The sequence below is a fragment of the Mauremys mutica genome, chromosome 3, assembly GCF_020497125.1.
Source record: "Mauremys mutica isolate MM-2020 ecotype Southern chromosome 3, ASM2049712v1, whole genome shotgun sequence".
Classification (NCBI taxonomy): Eukaryota; Metazoa; Chordata; order Testudines; family Geoemydidae; genus Mauremys; species Mauremys mutica.
The window spans coordinates 120,705,044-120,723,937 of record NC_059074.1 but is presented as its reverse complement, the minus strand read 5'-3'; the positions used below and the strand labels follow the sequence as shown (position 1 = coordinate 120,723,937).

Sequence of the window (18,894 nt, the reverse complement as noted above, 5' to 3'; positions counted from 1 at the left end):
AAGGTTGTTTTGAATTCTAATCCTGTCCTCTAAAGTACTTGCTACCCCTCCCAACTTGATGTCATCTGCAAATTTTATAAGTGTACGTTTCCATTATCTAAGTCATTAATGAAAATATTGAATAGTACATGACCCAGGACTGACTCCCTATGCTGGACCCAACTAGATACACCTTCCCAGTTTGACAGCAAACCATTGACAACTATTCTTTAAATATGGTCTTTCAGCCAGTTGTGCACTGACCTTACCATAATTCCATCTAGACCACATTTCCCTAGTTTGCATATGGAATGTCATATGGGGCTGACAAAAGCCTTACTAAAATCAAGATATAGCACATGTTCTGCTTCCTCCCATCCACTAAGCCAGTAACCCTATCAAGGAAAGAAATTAGGTTGGTTTGACATGATTTGTTCTTAACAAACCCATTCTGACTATTCCTTATAACCCTATTATCCTCTCAGTGCTTACAAATTGTTTAAAAAATTGTTCTGGTATCTTTCCAGGTACCGAAATTTGGATGACTGGTCTATAATTCCCCAGGTCCCCTTTGTTCCCTTTTTTGAAGATAGATACAATGTTTGTCCTTCTCCAGTCCTCTGAGACCTCACCCATCCTCCTGGAGTTCTCAAAGAAAATTGCCAATGGTTCTGATATTGCTTCAGCTAGTTCCGGAAATACCCTAGGATGGATTTCCATCAGGCCCTGCTGACTTGAATATATGTAACTTATCTAAATACTCTTTAACCTGTTCTTTCCCTATTTTGGCTTGCACTCCTTCCCCACATAATTAATATTAATTGTGATGTGCATCTGGTCACCATTAGCCTTTTTTAGTGAAGACTGAAGTAAAATAGGCATTGAACACCTCAGCTTTCTTGATGTCAGTTATTAGCTCTCCTTTCCCACTAAGCAGAGCATCTACACCGTCCTTTGCCTTTGTCTTTTACTCATAGTATATTTAAAGAACTTTTCTTATTGCCTTTTATGTCCCTTGCTAGACTTAACTCATTTTTTGCTTTAGCCTTTTCTGACTTTGTCCCAACACATTTGTGCTGTTCTTTCGTATTTCTCCTTAGAAATTCATCCATGCTTCCACTTTTTGTAAGATTCCTTTTTGATTTTCAGGTCACTAAAGAGCTCCTGCAGAAGCCATATTAGCCTCTTACTGTTATTCCAATCTTTCCTTTGCATCAGGATAGATCACACTGAAGTTGTGCCTTTGATATTGTCTCCTTGAGAAACTGCCAGCTCTCCTGAATGACCTTTATCCCTTAGATTTTCTTTCCATGGGACCTTACCTACCAGTTTTCTGAGTTTGTTAGACTCTGCTGCTCTCACTCCTTCCTTTCTTAGTATCAGAGGGGTAGCCGTGTTAGTCTGGTTCTGTAGAAGCAGCAAAGAATCCTGTGGCACCTTATAGTGCCACTGCTTGCATCCGAAAAAGTGGGTATTCACCCACGAAAACTCATGCTGCAAAACGTCTGTTAGTCTATAAGGTGCCACAGGATTCTTTGCTGCTTCCTTTCTTAGAATCCTGAAATCTATAATTTCACAGTCACCTTCCACCTTCAGATTTCCACCAATTCCTCCCAGTTAGTCAGAATCAAATCTAAAATGGCTGTCTCACTGGTTACATCCTCAGCTTTCTGAAACAGAATGTTGTCCCCAATACATTTCAAGAACTTATTAGAAATTTTGCATTTTGCAAGATTACTTTTCCAACAGATATCTGCGTAGTTAAAGTCCCCGATTACTACCAGATCTTCTGGTTTGGATTTTTCTGTTTGTTCTAGAAATGCCTCATCCACCTAATTTTCCTGATTCAGTGGTCTTTAGTAGACTCCTACCATGACATCACCCCTATTTTTTCCTCTTTTTATCCCTACCCAGAGATTTTCAACTGGTCTGGCTCTCACCTCCTTCTGGACCTCAGAGCAAGTGTATATATTCTTGATGTATAATGCAACAGCTTCTCCCTTTTTTCCTGCCAGAACTTCCAGAACAAACTATATCACTCTACAAGACCAATATTCCAGTCACAAGGTTTATCCCACCAAGCCTCTGTGATGGCAGTTGTCATTATTTAGCTAATGTACTAATATTTCCAGTTCGTCCTATGTATTCCCCATGTTCCTTGCATTTGTGTATAGATATCTAAGATGTTGAGCAGATTTTCCCCACTGATTTCTCTCTTGTTGCTCTTACGACCCAATACTAACTTTGTCCTCCCAAACCACTAGCCCTCTGTTAAAGTCACATTTTTTATGCTTACCTGTAGGCCTTTGTCATCTATCCCCTTTGAACCTAGTTTAAAGCTCTCCTCACTATGTTGGTGAGACAGTTTGCAAAGATGCTCCTCCCCTTCTTAGGGCTTGGCTACACTTACAAATTTGCAGCGCTGCAGCAGGGTGTGAAAACACACCCTCTCCAGCGCTGCAAATTGCGGCGCTGCAAAGCGCCAGTGTGGTCAAAGCCCCAGCGCTGGGAGCACGGCTCCCAGCGCTGTCCGTTATTCCCCACAGGGAGGTGGAGTACGGACAGCGCTGGGAGAGCTTTCTCCCAGCGCTGGCGCTTTGACTACACTCAGGGCCGCCCAGAGGGGGGGGCAAAGGGGGCAATTTGCCCCGGGCTCCGCAGGGGCCCCCAAGAGAAGAGCGGAGGCTCCCGCCTCCGCCCCTCTCCCAGAGCCTCAGCGCATCAAGCGCCGAGTCTCCGGCCGAGCCCCTGAGCCACGCCCCGATCCGAGCCGCGTGGTGAGGGGGCGGGGCTGGGAGCTCCAACGGGGCCTGAGCCCCGCCCCGCTCAGAGCGGCGTGGGGAGGGGGCGGGGCAGCTGCCTCCGCTCAGCGTGGAGCTCACAGCCCCGCCCCCTCACCACGCGGCTCTGAGCGGGACGGAGCTCAGGCCCCGCCGGAGACGCGCTCGGGTAAGAGGCTGAGGGGGGAAGCGGGACCCGCCGCCGCCGCAGCGCAGCCCGGTCTTCGGCAGCAGGGGGCCCCTTCTGTTCCGGGACCCGCCGCCGAAGTGCCCCAAAGACCCGCGGCGGGGACCCCCCCCCGCCACCGAATTACCGCCGAAGACAGGGCTGCGTTTCAGTGGCGGGTCCCGCTTCGGCGGTAATTTGGCGGCGGGGGGTTCCCGCCGCGGGTCTTCAGGGCACTTTGGCGGCGGGTCCCGGAACGGAAGGGCCCCCCGCCGCCGAAGACCCCGGGCCCCCGGAATCCTCTGGGCGGCCCTGACTACACTTAGCGCTTCAAAGCGCTGCCGCGGCAGCGCTTTGAAGTGCTAAGTGTAGCCACAGCCTTAGTGAGGTGGAGTCCGTCTCTCCCCAGCACACCTCCGTCCTGGAATAGCCTCCCAAGGGTGCAGGATGCCAAGCCCTCCTGTTGACACTGTCTGCACAGCCATGCATTCATCTCCAGTATGAATGTGTCCCTGCTTGGACCCTCACCCTTAACTAGGGTAGTATTTTTCTGGAAATTGAGGCAAATTGGGCAAAATGTATTTCAGCTATGATGGTCAAAAGAATTAGGTCATTTCATTTCTGGAAAATGTTCCGCGTGTGTGTGTTTCATCATATCTCAAAATGGCTGGGCCATGTCTAATGTTGTGGAGTGTCTGTTCTCCCTGTTCTAACACCAATGTGCCTCTGCAGTTTAACCTGGTGTGTGAGGACTCCTGGAAACTGGATCTCTTTCAGTCTTGTGTGAACATTGGATTTTTTATTGGCTCCATAAGCATTGGCTACGTAGCAGACAGGTACGTGAGGGATGAAACATTCACTTTGGGTATTTAACATTCATATTTTTAAACAACACATATGATTGAAGGGGTAAATGTACGCACTGAAAAACTAATTCAAAAGATCACTCAGTCACTTAGAATGGAGTAGTTCCTGGTGGCTGAAATATCTTATTTCCTAAAATATATGGTTCTGATCAGTGGCTCCGTAAAAATGTCATATCCCAGAAGCCAGGAGCGGAAGAGCGGGTGGATCTCTGCAACTGCCATTTAGAAGCTTCGGTTAGTGCAAAATAAGACTTCTTAGAGGTGTTAGTTCAAAGGAGTATATTAGACCTATTCATAGACTCAGCTGGTTTCTGGGCAAAATCCAAGGTGTTCATTTTGATCTGTAAAGTCTTATGTGTTTTGTACTCTGGCTACCATAAAGACCACCTCTCCTCTTATGCAATGTTTGGGATCAGCTATAGTACTCCTAATTTGCCCCTGCAGTTTAGATCTGGAACGCTGAAGGCCCCTAGGGTATTCTTAGGAGATGGACCTTGAGTCTGGAATTTTCTGTTGGCTTTGCAAAGCCCTCTTGGCTGACCCTTAGGACATAGTTCAAAATGGCCTGTTTACGTGAGATTTGATGGAAGGGGGCATCTGAGTGACTTGAGCTGCTGATGTTATTGAGCAGAAAGAAGAAATTTACTTTAGCTGTCATTTGTCACTCTGCTATTTTTGTTAGTGTACATTTATTGTACTGGGATGCAGAGTTTTGACTGGCGGTGCATTTTTATAAATCAAATAAATAAATAAATAGTTCTCCATTAAACCAAACCAAAATGTCTTTCCAGCATTGTAATAAGCCTGTTTCTTTTGGAAACATTTGCTTTTGAATATCAGTGGAGCCACTATGATACCAATGGAGAGACAACTGCAGGCCCAAGATGAAATTTCTGAGCACTATAGCTGGGGAAGGATGACTGGAATGAGGCAAAAATTAGGGTCACTGCATAGGTCAATGGAGAAACTACTGTAGCATAGAAGAAGAACTACAGATCAATGTAGCGCAAGTCAGACAGCCACCACAGGATGTTTCCAGAGCCCATTAGCCAGGTCAGTAAGTGTTCGTGGTAAGAAAACGTGCAAACACATGGGTGAAAGGAGTCTGTAAGAACTCACCATGATCACTGTAAATGGAAAATCTTGGTGGAGGGAACCACAAAGCAATTCCTGTCTTCATTAAAAGCAGGGGGAAAATCATGTGAGTAAAGGAGATATAAGGACGGAGACTCCATGCCTGCTGGGAATCCCCAGCAGGCATAGAGCTGGAATAGCTGGCTCCTCTGTGAAACTGCCCTGGCTGCAGCTCTCAGTGTAGAGGGCAAGTTATGGGTGAGGGGAAGCATGGACAGAGCATTCTGTGCTCTGGCTATGCCAATTGACAGCTGGACCGTTGGAGGCCATAGCCAGCCAGTGTAAACTAGAACAGCACCCAGCCCCAGCAGACAAACCAGCCCCAGGATTAGGATGTCACATCTGGCTGCCTGGCATTTGCTCACCCAGCTGAGACCAGCTGTGAAGCCAGCAGAGTTAAACAATGATTGCGGCACGTACTTTCCTCCTTTTAAAATCCCCAAGTCAACATGTACCCCAGAAAAGAGCCATCACTTCTGCAAAAATTCTTGCTTCCTCTGTGCAACCCAGGGAACTATAGCTACTGTCCGCTATACATCACACGACTTAGACTTTGAGAATATCTAAAAATGCACAGCAGTGGCTTGGCTTTCTCCCCTCTCTATTATTATGCACATATATGGGCACAGGAGGGGGTACCCTATAAAATGAGTGGGAAATTAACCAAAATGCTATGGGTGCTACAGGAACAGGCCAGACAAGCATTTCTCAGTGTTCTTTCCCTAGCAAAATGAATGGATGGTTCTATCAGCAATTCTCTCTTTAGATGAGGACTCCAGGTGTTACAATACAAGGTTAAACTGTATGTACATGAGAAACTGCTCTGAACAAAACTTGGGAGAAGAAAACAGATCTTTCAATAGAATGAATTCAAAAAGTATTGCTTTGCAACCAGCATGACTCAGCCAGGTGAAAATTTGCTCTTCAGTTATGTTTTGCACAATGTAATGCATGTCATGATCACAGATACATTTGTTTCTCTGCAGGTTTGGTCGTAAATTATGCCTGTTAATTACAATCCTTGTCAATTCCATTTCTGGAGTTCTCGTGGCCTTTGCACCAAGCTACACGTGGATGCTGATCTATCGTTTCATACAAGGACTGGTCAGCAAGGGGGGCTGGTTAACAGGCTACATACTGAGTAAGATAGATTGCAATTACCACCCCGGGGGAATAAAGCCCCAGTGTAGAAGTAGGGCTGACCAGATTTGCTCTAATACAGCTGAATGTAAGGAATTATTAGCTCACTGGGTAACACACTGAAAAATGAAGCTCATTTTATTCATTGAAAAACTGCATTCTACGCTCAAAACCAAGATTTAGGTCAAAATCACATTTTCTTTTCAGATGAGACAATATCAGGGTTTTTAGATCTAAAAACTTGCCATTTTCCCCCTAAGTCTTTGAGAAGCTACACATATTGGAAGAAGACAGTTTGGGGAAATACTGTGCCTTCCCACATTAACAAGCATATGTTCAAATAAACACCCATATAGGGACATGGATTAATTGGAAACGCTGTCAAAGGCAGGTTAAATTTTAAGGGTATGCCTACAGCTGGGAGTGAGCCCAGGAAGATCCAGGGCTAGTCACCTAAGTATGGACTGAAGGGGTTGGGGGGGCTTCTATTTAGGTGCCTCGCCTGCGTCAATGGCTATGTCATAACGTCCACACTACTATTTTTAGCACGCTAGCTCAAGCACGTCTGTCTACCCAGGCTAGGAGGCACGCCCTCCGCTGCAGTGTATACATAGCGTACAGACTGAGTGTGGCTGGCCTCAAAAGGTAGTGAGTAGTGTCATGTCCAAATTGAAGTTTGTTCCCCAGACTTTTTGTGGTTCCATGACTTGAGACCTTATTAAAAAAAAACAAAAAAACCTTACTTCCAGACAAGGTAAGGTTACCGCATGACAGTATTAGACTTCCTTTTTACATTTAGAAAACCAAAGCACTTAAATGCAAGAAACAAATAGGTAAACACATCCCTTGTCCACATAACATGTTAATGGGTGAAATCCTGGCCCTACTGATGTCAATGGCAAAACTCCCCTTCACTTCAATGAGGACAAGATTTCACCTGTTCACACCAAGTACAAAGAAATGCATATTTCATCACAACTCAACGCCCTTAACTCTGACACAATAAATACTCTTCTTTCATATGTAATCTCAAAATGAGAACATACTACTAAGTCCTTTCTGAAAAAAAGAAATCTAAAAATTAAATATGCACACAGTAATGATACTGAACAGCTTCTAATACAAGTCCACATAAACAGACATCAACAATGTTTTATACTTTATTAAACTACATTCTCAAGAAACATCAATTATAAGTTCTCTACCTCCTCCCCTGTCCCCTCCCCCTCAAATCTACTGCCATTTTCCACTTAGTGGTATTCATTTAAAAAAATAAATATTTAGATACCAAAATCACTGTTAGAAATTTACTGTGGTTTAGTAACATCCAAACTTTTCAAAAAGTCTATGTATTTCTGTTCATGAAACATGACGAATTTGTATAATTTGATTTTTAAATAAATAGTTACTCTTCAATGATGTAGAGAACTCAGTTTAAAGGCTTCTAGATAGGACAAATTTTACAAGATCATAAATTCTAGAATCTATAAAAATTTTAATGGTTTTAAATTAGGGGATCTAGGTTCTCCAATCTCTAAATTGATTTATCACTGATTTTTTTCTACCTTGATTTGTGTTATCTTTTTAGTCACAGAATTTGTTGGCTTAAGCTATAGAAGGACAGTAGGAATTGTTTACCAAGTAGCCTTTACTGTTGGACTCCTCGTACTCTCTGCTATTGCTTATATGATTCCTCACTGGAGATGGCTGCAGCTCACTGTTACTCTGCCAAACTTTTTCTTCTTGCTCTATTACTGGTAAGCAAATTTATATTTCACCTAAGAGCAAAAATACAAAATGGAGATTTTAGTTTGAGCTCCTTTTGACTACGTTAGTTTACTGTTAGGGCTAGTCAAAAGGTTTCAGCTGCAACATTTTACCATTAAAAAATGGGGTTTCACCAGGATTAAAATTTCCACAGGAAAGGGTCAATTTCTGCAGAACTTTCCAATAGAACAATCTAAATGAAACCTTCTGTCTCATGTCAGGTCGACATTAACTTCTGTGTCTACCAAAGCCACTGCGTTGATTCATGGGATTTGTAGTTTCAGGCCTCTCATGCCCTGGCTCTCCAACTGGACTATATCTCCCTTGGTGCATGGCAGTCTCTCTCTGCTGCTGAGCCATTGCAGTATGTCATGAGAATCCCATAAGAATCAGTCACAGGAAAAGACCACCTTGCATCATAGCAGATGTAGTTCAACCAGGGTGGACGGCCTATAGGAGATAATGGGGGCATTAAGGACCCAGAACAACTCACATAAGGCATCCCAGTGTCTGAAGCAGACACACACACTAATGTCAATCTGACCCAGAACAGAATGCCTCAACTTTTCTGAATTTAAATTTTTTGGAACTTGTTCAGCAAAAAGTTTTGATATTTTGACTTTTCTTCCTGATTCAGGATGAAAAGAAATGTTGAGATATTGGAGGTTCCCAGGGGATGGAAATTCCATTTTTCCATTAGCTCTACTTTGCACTCGATTAGACAGCTAACCTGAAATTTTAGAATATTCCGCACAAAAAATCTACCATATCTTGAATGCAGTGTTATGGTCAATCTAGCACTCAGTGTTGTTAATGAGTGAAGAGGTTGTTACCTAACAATGTAAGACACTCTATTCCATTCTATCATCCATACCAAGAGTCCTGCATCTCCAGCACCTTCTCTGTACATTCAGCCCCAGAATGGCAATAATAAAACATTAGCCACTAGGTCACTATTCTAGCCTTATTTAGAGATGGGGTTGGGATTCTAATCCAGGTCTGAATTTTGCATGTCATCCCACTCCTTCCAGACTTGTTTTTTTTCCAAATCTAGAGGCTTCAGTTTGATCTATTAGAGAGCTAGGGGCCAGCTGCAAAATTCTATACCACCCACTATTACCCCATGCACAGAGTTCCAGGGGCTCTCTCTAGACCCATCTCTAGCAGTGAGATTTAACATTTGAAACATGGGTGTCTTTAAGCAGTGGGAAAGATGAGGACGGTGATTTGTAATTTTTAAAAAATTACTCATTTAGTTTAAGAGCATATTTATTAGTACTATTCAATATTTTAATTAACAACTTGGATAATGGAGTGGAGAGTATACTTATAAAATTGGAAGATGACATCAAGCTGGGGGAGGAGGGGTGCTATCATTTTGAAGGACAGGATTAGAACTGAAGACAACCTTAATAAATTGGAGAATTTGTCTGAAATCAACAAGATGAAATTCAGTAAAGACAAGTGCAAAGTACTCCACGCAGGAGGGGAAAATCAAATGCACAAATACAAAATGGGGAATCCCTGGCTATGAAGTAGTAGTACTGAAAAGGATCTGGGAGTTATAGTGGATCACAAATTGAATATATGTCAACAATGTGATGCAGATGAGAAAAAGGCGAATACAATTTGGGGGAGTTATTAACAGGAGTGTCATATATAAGACACGAGAGGTCATTGTCCCACTCTGTGCAGCACTGGTGAGGCCTCAGTGGAGTACTGTGTCCCGTTTGGGGCCAAACTTTAGGAAAGATGTGGATAAACTCAGGAGAGTACAGAGTAGAGCTACATAAATGAGAAAAGGTTTAGAAAACCTAACCTATGAGAAAAGACTAAAAAACTGGTCATGTTTAGTCTTGAGAAAAGAAGAGTGACGGGGGCGGGTAATCTGATAGCTTCCTTCAAAGTAAATCATAGAAATGTAGGGCTGGAAGGGATCTCTAGAGGTCCTCAAGTCCAGCCCCTTTTGCTGGGGTAGGATCAAGTAAACCTAGAGCAGTGGCTCTCAAACTTTTGTACTGGGGACCCCTTTCACATAGCAAACCTCTGAGTGCGACTCCCCCTTATAAATTAAAAACATAAAAATGTTTTTAACACCATTATAAATGCTGGAGGAAAAGCGGGATTTGGGGTGGCGGTTGACAGCTCGTGACCCCCTATGTAATAACCTCACGGCCTCCTGAGGGGTCCCGACCCCCAGTTTGAGAACTCCTGACCTAGACCATCCCTGACATGTGTTTGTCCAACCAGTTCTTAAACAAATATGTTATAAGGAGGACAATGATCCGTTGTTGTCCATGTCCACTGAAGGTAGGGCAAGAAGTCATGGGTTTAATCTGCAGCAAGGGAGATTTAGGTCAGATTTAGGAAAAACTTTCTAACTATAAGGGTAGTTAAGCACTGGAATAGGCTTCCAAGGGAGGTTGTTGAATCCTCATCACTGGAGGTTTTTAAGAACAGATTAGACATACACCTGTCTAGGATGGAGTAGGTACACTTGGTCCTGCCTCAGTTCAGGGTTTCATTAGATGACCTGCAGAGGTCCCTTCCAGCCCAACATTTTTATGATTCTATTGGTTTAAAATGGCAAACAATAAAGACAACAAATCTGCAAACATTTTGTTGACTATTTTGTCAGAATTTCAGCAAAAAGTTTCATCACAATTTCACAATCTAGAAAAATGTTAACCCCTTCTCATATTTTATGGACAGAATTTTTTTACATTATTTCAAAATATAGCAAACTGGGTTTTTTTCCTAAAAGCCAAATGATGTCATCATAAACAGAAGACTCAAGTAAGAATAGAAAGTTTATTTTACCTCCATATTTGGCATTGGCCTGACCACTGATGGAATGTGTGTCTAGTTCTGATGTCCACAATCTGCAAGAATGTTGATAAACCGGAGAGGGTTCAGAGAAGAGCCATGGGAAAGGTTTAGAAAACCTGCTTTATACTGATTGAGCTCCTTGCGTGTCTCTGTTTAGCTTAGCCTTCTCTTTGTTAAGGAGTGACTAGCACAGTTTATAAGTACCTATGTGGGGAACAAATATTTTACAATAGGCTCTTCAATCTACACAGATCCAATGGAAGGAAGTTAAAACTAAACAAATTCAGACTGGAAAAGAAATGCAATATTTTTTTTTAAACAGTGAGATAATTAATCACAGGAACAATTTACCAAGGGTTGTGGGGGATTCTCCATCACTAGCAATTTTTAAATCAAGATTGAAGATTTTTCTAAAAGATATGCTCTAGGAATTATTTTGGGGGAGTTTTCTGGCCTGTGTTATACAAGAGGACAGAGTAAATGATCACGATGATCTCTTGTGGCCTTGGAAATGATGAACCTGAGAGTAGCTAAGCATCCTCACCCCCCATGGCTTCAGCTGGAGTTATGGGTGTCCTGTACCCCTTAATGTCCTATCAACAGAAACTCAATTTAGTTTGAATACACAGTGTTACAGTAACATATTTTGTTTCCACATACCTGTGCCTGGTTGCTTGTGTTGCAGGTGTCTGCCAGAGTCACCAAGGTGGCTGATAGCTCAACAGAAAAATGACAAAGCCATGAAAATTATTAACCGTATTGCCAAGGGAAATGGGAAAAAGGTGCCTCCCTCTTTACAGGTGATCATGTATTTTTTTCCTGGGTGTGTAATTACAAGCAAACAATGCTATATATTTAGGATTGCTCTGAATCCGGAGCAGAGAGCAAACTGACAAGCCGAAGTGCTGCAAATCTGCAAAGTGGAGTTGAGTGGTTTTCTTTTGTGAAAGCCTTGGATATTAAAACACACTTATATGAATGGAGACTCCTATAAATATTCCAATAGCCAAAATGAGTTCTTCCTCTTATGAAGTATCAAGCAGTATTCAACCAACCAGATCACATCTGACTGAAAATTCCAAAGTATCTTTTATTCATTTATTGTTTTTAAAAAGAAATGTTGCTTCATTTAATGAGGTGGCTTTGGTACAGACAGACAGCTGGGGGAAAGGGTGGGCTGTTTAAGTGTTCACACTTCCCCTCAGTTTTTGGTAATTTTACAGACAACTCTTAATTGGTAAATGAAAAATTCCAGAAATGATACTTATGTTGATCCAGTGAAAATAAACAAGGCCAGACTCCCCAGACTCTCACCCCCTAACCTCTTCCTTAATGTCCCTCTGGTTCTTTCCTAGAGTCTCAACCCTGAAGAGGAAGATGGGGAAAAGCTGAGCCCTTCATTTCTAGACTTGGTCAGAACACCTCAGATAAGGAAACATACACTCATTCTGATGTACACTTGGTAAGGGAGGGTAACACGGTTTTCATTTCAAAGCATTAGACCACCTCCCATCATCCCCCACATAGTTACTTTGGCTCTGTTTTCCCCATATGGCCCTTGACTGGCAGTGATTCTTAATTCTTTGACTAATCTATCCCTTTGCAAACTTGGCTTGAATTGGGCTCTGCTCTCTGCCTAGGTTCACAAGCTCTGTTCTGTACCAGGGGCTCATCATGCACATGGGGATTGCTGGTGGGAACATTTATCTGGATTTCTTCTATTCTGCTCTGGTTGAATTTCCAGCCGCCCTCATACTCATACTCACAATTGATCGCATTGGCCGTCGCTATCCCTGGGCTGCAGCAAATCTGGTGGCAGGGGCTGCTTGCCTTATTACAGCTTTCATCCCAGACGGTGAGTTACTCAAGCTTTTGTTAGTCTGTCACCATCACCCCTGAGAGAGTGAGAGTGTTCTGGAGAACTGAAAAGACCACTTTTGCTATTATAGTCTACATCAGTGATGCAATTCAATGGGAACAAATTATAGGTATTTTCCCACAAGCGTTGGTGAAGATAAAAATTACCAATCATTTCCCCCCTCTAAGAGCTTTTTATAATGCAAGTGCTGAAAAAAGGGGGGCAGATAATGGGCTAAATTTCCCAGATGGCATCAACTCAGCCTGTAAATTTACACATGCAAGTTCACAAACACACTGTTTTGGCCAGACATGTCTTTGTACACCCCATATTTTGTATTTGCACACACACAAAAAACTGGTACACATCTAACCCGATGGACAATCCCAGTGACAGACCCCAGGATCTTACGAATTTTAATATGCTCTTTTACATGTATATAGTCTCAGGTGCACCAGTCACTTAAGATTTAATAAATAATATATCTTCCTCAAACTTTTACGTACAGCCCAAAAACTGAGCTCAGCTGGCAGACCAAACTCATTTTAAAACAGCGATCGGACACTTCCTGGTTTATACAAGGAGGTGATGTACTCTAATCAATTAGAGTTGTGGCTAGAGCTAGGAAATCCTGCATTCTAATCTTAGTTCTGTGTGTATGTGGCACTTGGGCAAGCGACTATCTTTGCTGCTTTCATTTTACAAATAGGGAAACGAAGAACTCACTGCTTACCCTACCACCCAGGAGTGTTGTGGGGGTCAGCTACTTTAAGACTGTACAGCACACTGACAAATCTAAAATGCTTAAAAAACTCTGAAGTATTAGTATTGCAAACTGATATGGGGTGAAAGGAGAACCCATTCGTAGCTCCCCCGTGGGATTCCTGTGCTGCATGGTATTTACCAAATGCAATCTTTCACACTCTTTTATGACATGATCAGAAGAAACCAGCCACCTTTGTAACTAACGTATGACTTCCTTCCAGATATCTATTGGTTAAAAATTACTGCAGCTTGCTTGGGCAGAATGGGAATTACCATGTGCTATGAAATGGTTTGCCTAGTGAATGCAGAATTGTACCCAACATTTCTCAGGTGGGTGCACCGTCTTCTGGTAATCCAGTATAAAACGTAATGGGTAAGAGTGCAGAGTGTCTCTATTTACTGATTCAAGGGTATCACAGAAACATGTTAGAGCCACAGACTGCACATTAGAAAAAACACAACAGCATGTCTATCAAATGACAGAAGTTTAATTAAAAATTAAACAGCACAGTGGGCCACCTTTAACCTATCCAAATACATTGCATGGCCCAATGGAGCAGAGCTTGATGCAGAACATTCACTGCAAAAGTTGTTTCAGATACCACAAAACACAAGACTGGATTTGAGAATAATCACTCTATAGATGGATATTTAGCATCTCGGCCAGGGTCAGTGAAACACACTTGGTGCTGGCTGATTTTAAGACTGATTCAGGCTTGTAGCTGTGGTGATGCTGAAAGGCTTCCCCCAGAAGCTGATGAAAAAGGAGCCAATGAAGAATGAAAAAGCTGCAGCAACAGAGATCTAGTGGAAGCAAGCCAGGAGAAAATGATTGGGGCCTGGGGATTGCCAACGGAGGCTGGCTGGAGGCTGTTGCTAGAGTAGGGGAAGCTGCTGGCCATGTAGTGCCTGAACAAAGTGCTTTTGTATTTACAAAATACACCTAAAAACAAATTTCAAGCAATGTGAACAGCAGCCCAGATAACCTGCACCTGGCATGTCATGGTGCCATAAGAGACCCAGGCTCTGTTCTCTGCTCTCACCTCCTTCTCTCTCAGCTTACACTACAATGGATGACAGAGCCACAGACTAATGATGGCAGGTTGCTGAAGCATATGGTACAAATCATTTAAATGCCTCCTCTGGCCTCATCCTTTTCCCCTTCCCTCCAAAAAAACCTGACTAAATGAAGGTATTATACAAATGAAGAACAGAAAACCTACAGGACATTTTTGTCCATCTCTTTACCAATACAGGATTATTCCTTATAGTGCTTATTCTAGGGCTTTATCCAGTCTAGATTTATATCTCCAAAACGATGGGGCTTCCATTGCACCACCTAAGGAACACTTGCATTTTCTAGTACATCTCACTGGAAGATTTGCCTGACATTTCACCCATTTTTTTAAATCAAATGCATCCTATTACTCTTGGTTATTATTAGCCCAGTCAGAAGTGGACTTTTTAAAGTTCCTTTTTATTATTTTTATTTCCTCACCAATGTTTGCAACTTTTCCCAATTTATATTCTGTGAATTTCATTAACAAGATATTTATCCTCTCTTCCCAGATCATTAATGAAGATGTTAAATAAGACCACGTTTCAGACCAATGCCTAGCGCACAGACCAATTCCTAGGTTCTTTTCGACATCTCTGTAGTACCTACTGTTGTTCTCATTATAGCCCAGTGGGGACATTTCTGTTGCAATATGCAACAGATTAGACACATCCCTCCTAGTATTGTTAACAGGAATGGTTTGCCTATTCTTCTGTGTGCATTGCTAAAAATGTTTAAGTGAATAGCTGCAGAATTCTTTTTAAACAAATTAATAATGGGGGAACATTTCATGTACATGTATTTTCTAGGAACCTGGGAGTACTTGTCTGTTCTTCCATGTGTGATATTGGTGGGATCATAACTCCATTCATTGTCTACAGACTGGCAGAGATCTGGCATGAACTGCCACTTGTAGTTTTTGGTAAGAGTTCTGTATTGTAGAGTGACTGTATTTACTATATGCAGGGTTGTTGTAGCCACATTGGTCCCAGCATATTAAAGAGACAAGGTAGGTGAGATATCATCTTTTATTGGACCAACTTCTGTTGGCGAGAGAGAGACAAGCTTTCAAGCTTACACAGAGCTCTTCTTCAGGTCTGAGAAATGTACTCAGTTACAGATGCACAATCTGTTCAACCTTTTAAAGAACAGTGACACTGAGTTTCACAGACCTGAAGAGCAGCTCTGTGTAAGCTCAAAAGTTTCTCTCTCACCCACAGAAGTTGTCTAATAAACAATATTACCTCACCCACCTTGTTTCTGTATTTACCATGTCCTAGGTAAATTGTTCCCATGGTTAATTGCCCTCAACCTCATTTTTTTTAATCTTATTCCTAGTCTGAATTTTTCTAGCTTCAGCTTCCATCCACTGGATCATGGCATGCTTTTGACTGATAAAGAACACACTACCATCAGAAATCTCTTCCCCATGTAGGTACTTGGAGACCATGAACTAGTGAGTCATCTCTTAACCTTTTCCATTAGACTAAAAGGAGCTGAGTTTATTCAGTGTAGCTCAGAGGACAGATTTTTCCAGACCTCGAATCACGCTCGTAGCCCTTTTTAGAACCCACTCCAATTTAACAAAATCCTTTTAGAAGTGTGGACAGAAAGGGACACTTCCCCAAGTGATTTATGCAAGGTAGAAAGTCTGTGGCAGAGCAAGGAATTGAATCTTGGTCTCCCGCATGCCAGGTTAAAGGTAATAAAAGGTAATAATTGGAGATATACCAATCTCCTAGAACTGGAAGGGACCTTGAAAGGTCATCAAGTCCAGCCCCCTGCCTTCACTAGCAGGACCAATTTTTGCCCCAGATCCCTAAGTGGCCTCCTCAAGGATTGAACTCACAATGCTGGGTGTAGCAGGCCAATGCTCAAACCACTGAGCTATCCCTCCCCCCTATGGTTAGCATCCTAACCATTCGACCATGCTTCCTTACCTCTTGGCCTACTGGGCTGTCCATGAATACTGGCCAGTTGCTTCCATGAGTCCTTGGATGAGGGAAACAGCCAACTCACCACAGCCTACTCCCCACAGAAGCCAGTGATGATTCTCCAAAGGACTCCAACCCCTAGATACAGCTATGGAAAGCACTATATTTCCCTAGTACCCAAGCAACAATGTTGAAGGTGTATTCAGCTCATGGAACATTTAACCGATAGTGTCTGCAGCAACGGATGAGACTCTGCACTACTTCACAGAAAGTGGGTGGTTTGAAGGATTTAGGATGTGTGGTTGTGGGACGGAGGGAACAGATTGCCTAGGCAAAGGGATGCAGTTGGAGTGAAATCTCCTCATTCACTAATTTTGTAAGAGAACTTCCCTAGTAGACAATACTGTGCGCTAGGAGATACACCATATTTTTCCCTGTTGTTCTCATGATAGGAAGATTCACTAAATGTCATGGCTTAGAAATGACCTGTATCACCTAATGTTCTTTCACTGTGGACTCAGTGTTGGAATTTTGTTTGAGATGATTGCAATATGTTAGATACACCAGCTAAATTAGGTTAGGCCTTCACCACAGGCATATGGTCCGGAAGGGGTCAGGCCCCAGTGGAGGACTGATGTAGCAGAGTGCCATCCCTTCCCTTCCCAAGTTCACATCCTCTGCCAACAAGTGGGGAAGAGGCAGCCGGTGGCACAGGAGCTTCACCAGGGGAAGTCTCAGTTGGCATGTTGGAGCCAGAATCTAGCTCCTTTGTGCCCTCTGAGTGGTGCAGGGGCTAAGCCACATCTGAGAGAGTGGCCCACCCTCTCTCGTCTCATCTCAGAAGGGCCTCAGTAATAAGAGCAGAGCCTACTGAAAAAATGGAACAACATTCATTCAGCAGAGGCAGCTTTGCCTCAAATTCATAATCATTGCTGCAAATGAATATTAAACCATGTCATGCTCACTGTGTATTTTGTATCAAATTTAACCCTTTTGCGTGATCTTTGTTCCAAGCTGTGGTTGGTTTAATTGATGGTGGACTGGTTCTGCTCCTACCTGAGACCAAAGGGAAAACTTTGCCTGAGACCATAGAAGATGCTGAAAACATGCACAGGTACAGTACCATGCAGCCTAAGAGAAATGTGTGTCAAACCTTATTAACAGAATCTCCCTCAGAACACCATTTTATTGTACATCCCTGGAAGGATCTGTTGTTGGTCTACTTTGCAGGCACAGAAACGCAGAAAACTAAAGTCACAATGTAATACCTGAAAAGACTAATGCACAGTTTTTCTACTGGGGTGGCAAGATAGCAGATTTTAAGTTATTCCATTTTATTTAATCCAGGCTCTAAATGTCATTGCTATTTTTAGACTTGTTTTTAACAAAAATGTGAAGAGGGTGGAATCCTTATTCCTAAGTATTCCAGTAAATTCGTAGTGGTTTTGGCTGGTTTGTTTGTTAAATGTAACATGTCATACCAAACCCACATCAGGAGTCACAATGATACAGTATTTCACAACTACAAAATACTGGCATCTGTTTTTGTTTTCCCCAATGGTCCAATTTATGGTTCAGATCATTTTGCGTTGCCATCCCCTTCTCTCTACCAAGCATCGTGTTAGTTTCAGAATGTTTGTTGGTGCAGTCGCAAAGCACTACCGTACTTCCTGCCTACCAGGAATCCAAGAACAAATAACAGAGGTCGTGAGCTGGCCTTTGGATAGCAGTATCACTGCTATACTGCATGATCTAATCGAGCTGTACACAAGTATATAGCTGAAAGGAAGTTTGTTTTACATGGAATTTGAAAAGCTGCGACCTTGATGTTGGCTGTTCAATACAGGCACGTGCATTACATACTGAGAGGCAGCAAACTTTCGTCTGTAGGTATGTGGAATGAAGTCTTCACTGTGACAGCAATAGCAGCTGTCACGGATAAAAGGGAAGAGCAAAGAACTAGAGGTGACTTTTGAACCCACAGCTTAATTCAGTGCAGGGTCTTTGTAGTAGGAAAGAACCTTGGCAGTGAGTTTTGGCAGCTGATTCCCCTTTTCTACCAACAGAAAAAAAGTTACATAAAAGATACATTGGCTGGGTTCAGAGTTTACATCTCATTTTGTTCAGTGACAGGGAAACTACCCTCAAGCTGAGGTCATAGCTGTGCAAGGTAAAGTCAGGTTCTTGTTTGGCTTATTTAATTGCCCTCATGCAAGGCAAGGAGTTTTGGGAAAACTGTCCCTAATTATATTGGATATAGCTTAGGCACTGCTTGGCATATCCTTTCCAGTCAGAATACTAATGGATACCAACTTAAAATGTGTCATCAGTGTAGTAGAGCAGGTTTACAATGTGTTTTCCACTTTTTAGATGCATTTGTGCAAATAAAATAGTTGCTCAAATGCTCACGGACAGCTCCCATTAAAAAAAGAACAAGCAGGGCTGAAGCCAATGTGAGCAAATAAATACAGTGTGGTATTCATCCAGCACATGTGCATGTGCTCTCTCTTTTTAAACCCTATGGGCCAGTTTCTCAGCTGCTGTAAACTGGCATAGCTCTATTGACATCAGCTGAGAATGTGGTGTGATACACTTCAATTTAGGCATGGCTGTGGCTGA

General features: G+C 42.5%; 1 protein-coding gene across 2 annotated transcripts in view; it reads left to right on the top strand.

Moving 5' to 3' along the window:
- The window catches only part of LOC123365648 (solute carrier family 22 member 2-like), a 28,978-nt gene that overhangs the window by 5,599 nt on the left and 4,485 nt on the right, over positions 1-18,894 (top strand). Inside the window, exons 2-10 of one of the 2 annotated variants that reach the window (XM_045008415.1) lie at positions 3,658-3,761; positions 5,912-6,066; positions 7,654-7,822; positions 11,347-11,461; positions 12,017-12,123; positions 12,302-12,516; positions 13,506-13,614; positions 15,151-15,263; positions 17,290-17,389. In XM_045008415.1, the coding sequence (XP_044864350.1) occupies positions 3,658-3,761; positions 5,912-6,066; positions 7,654-7,822; positions 11,347-11,461; positions 12,017-12,123; positions 12,302-12,516; positions 13,506-13,614; positions 15,151-15,263; positions 17,290-17,389 (1,187 nt within the window). Of the gene's footprint in view, positions 1-3,657; positions 3,762-5,911; positions 6,067-7,653; positions 7,823-11,346; positions 11,462-12,016; positions 12,124-12,301; positions 12,517-13,505; positions 13,615-14,853; positions 15,116-15,150; positions 15,264-17,289; positions 17,390-18,894 lie in introns of those variants that run through there. The other variant, XM_045008416.1, reaches the window with a different exon arrangement.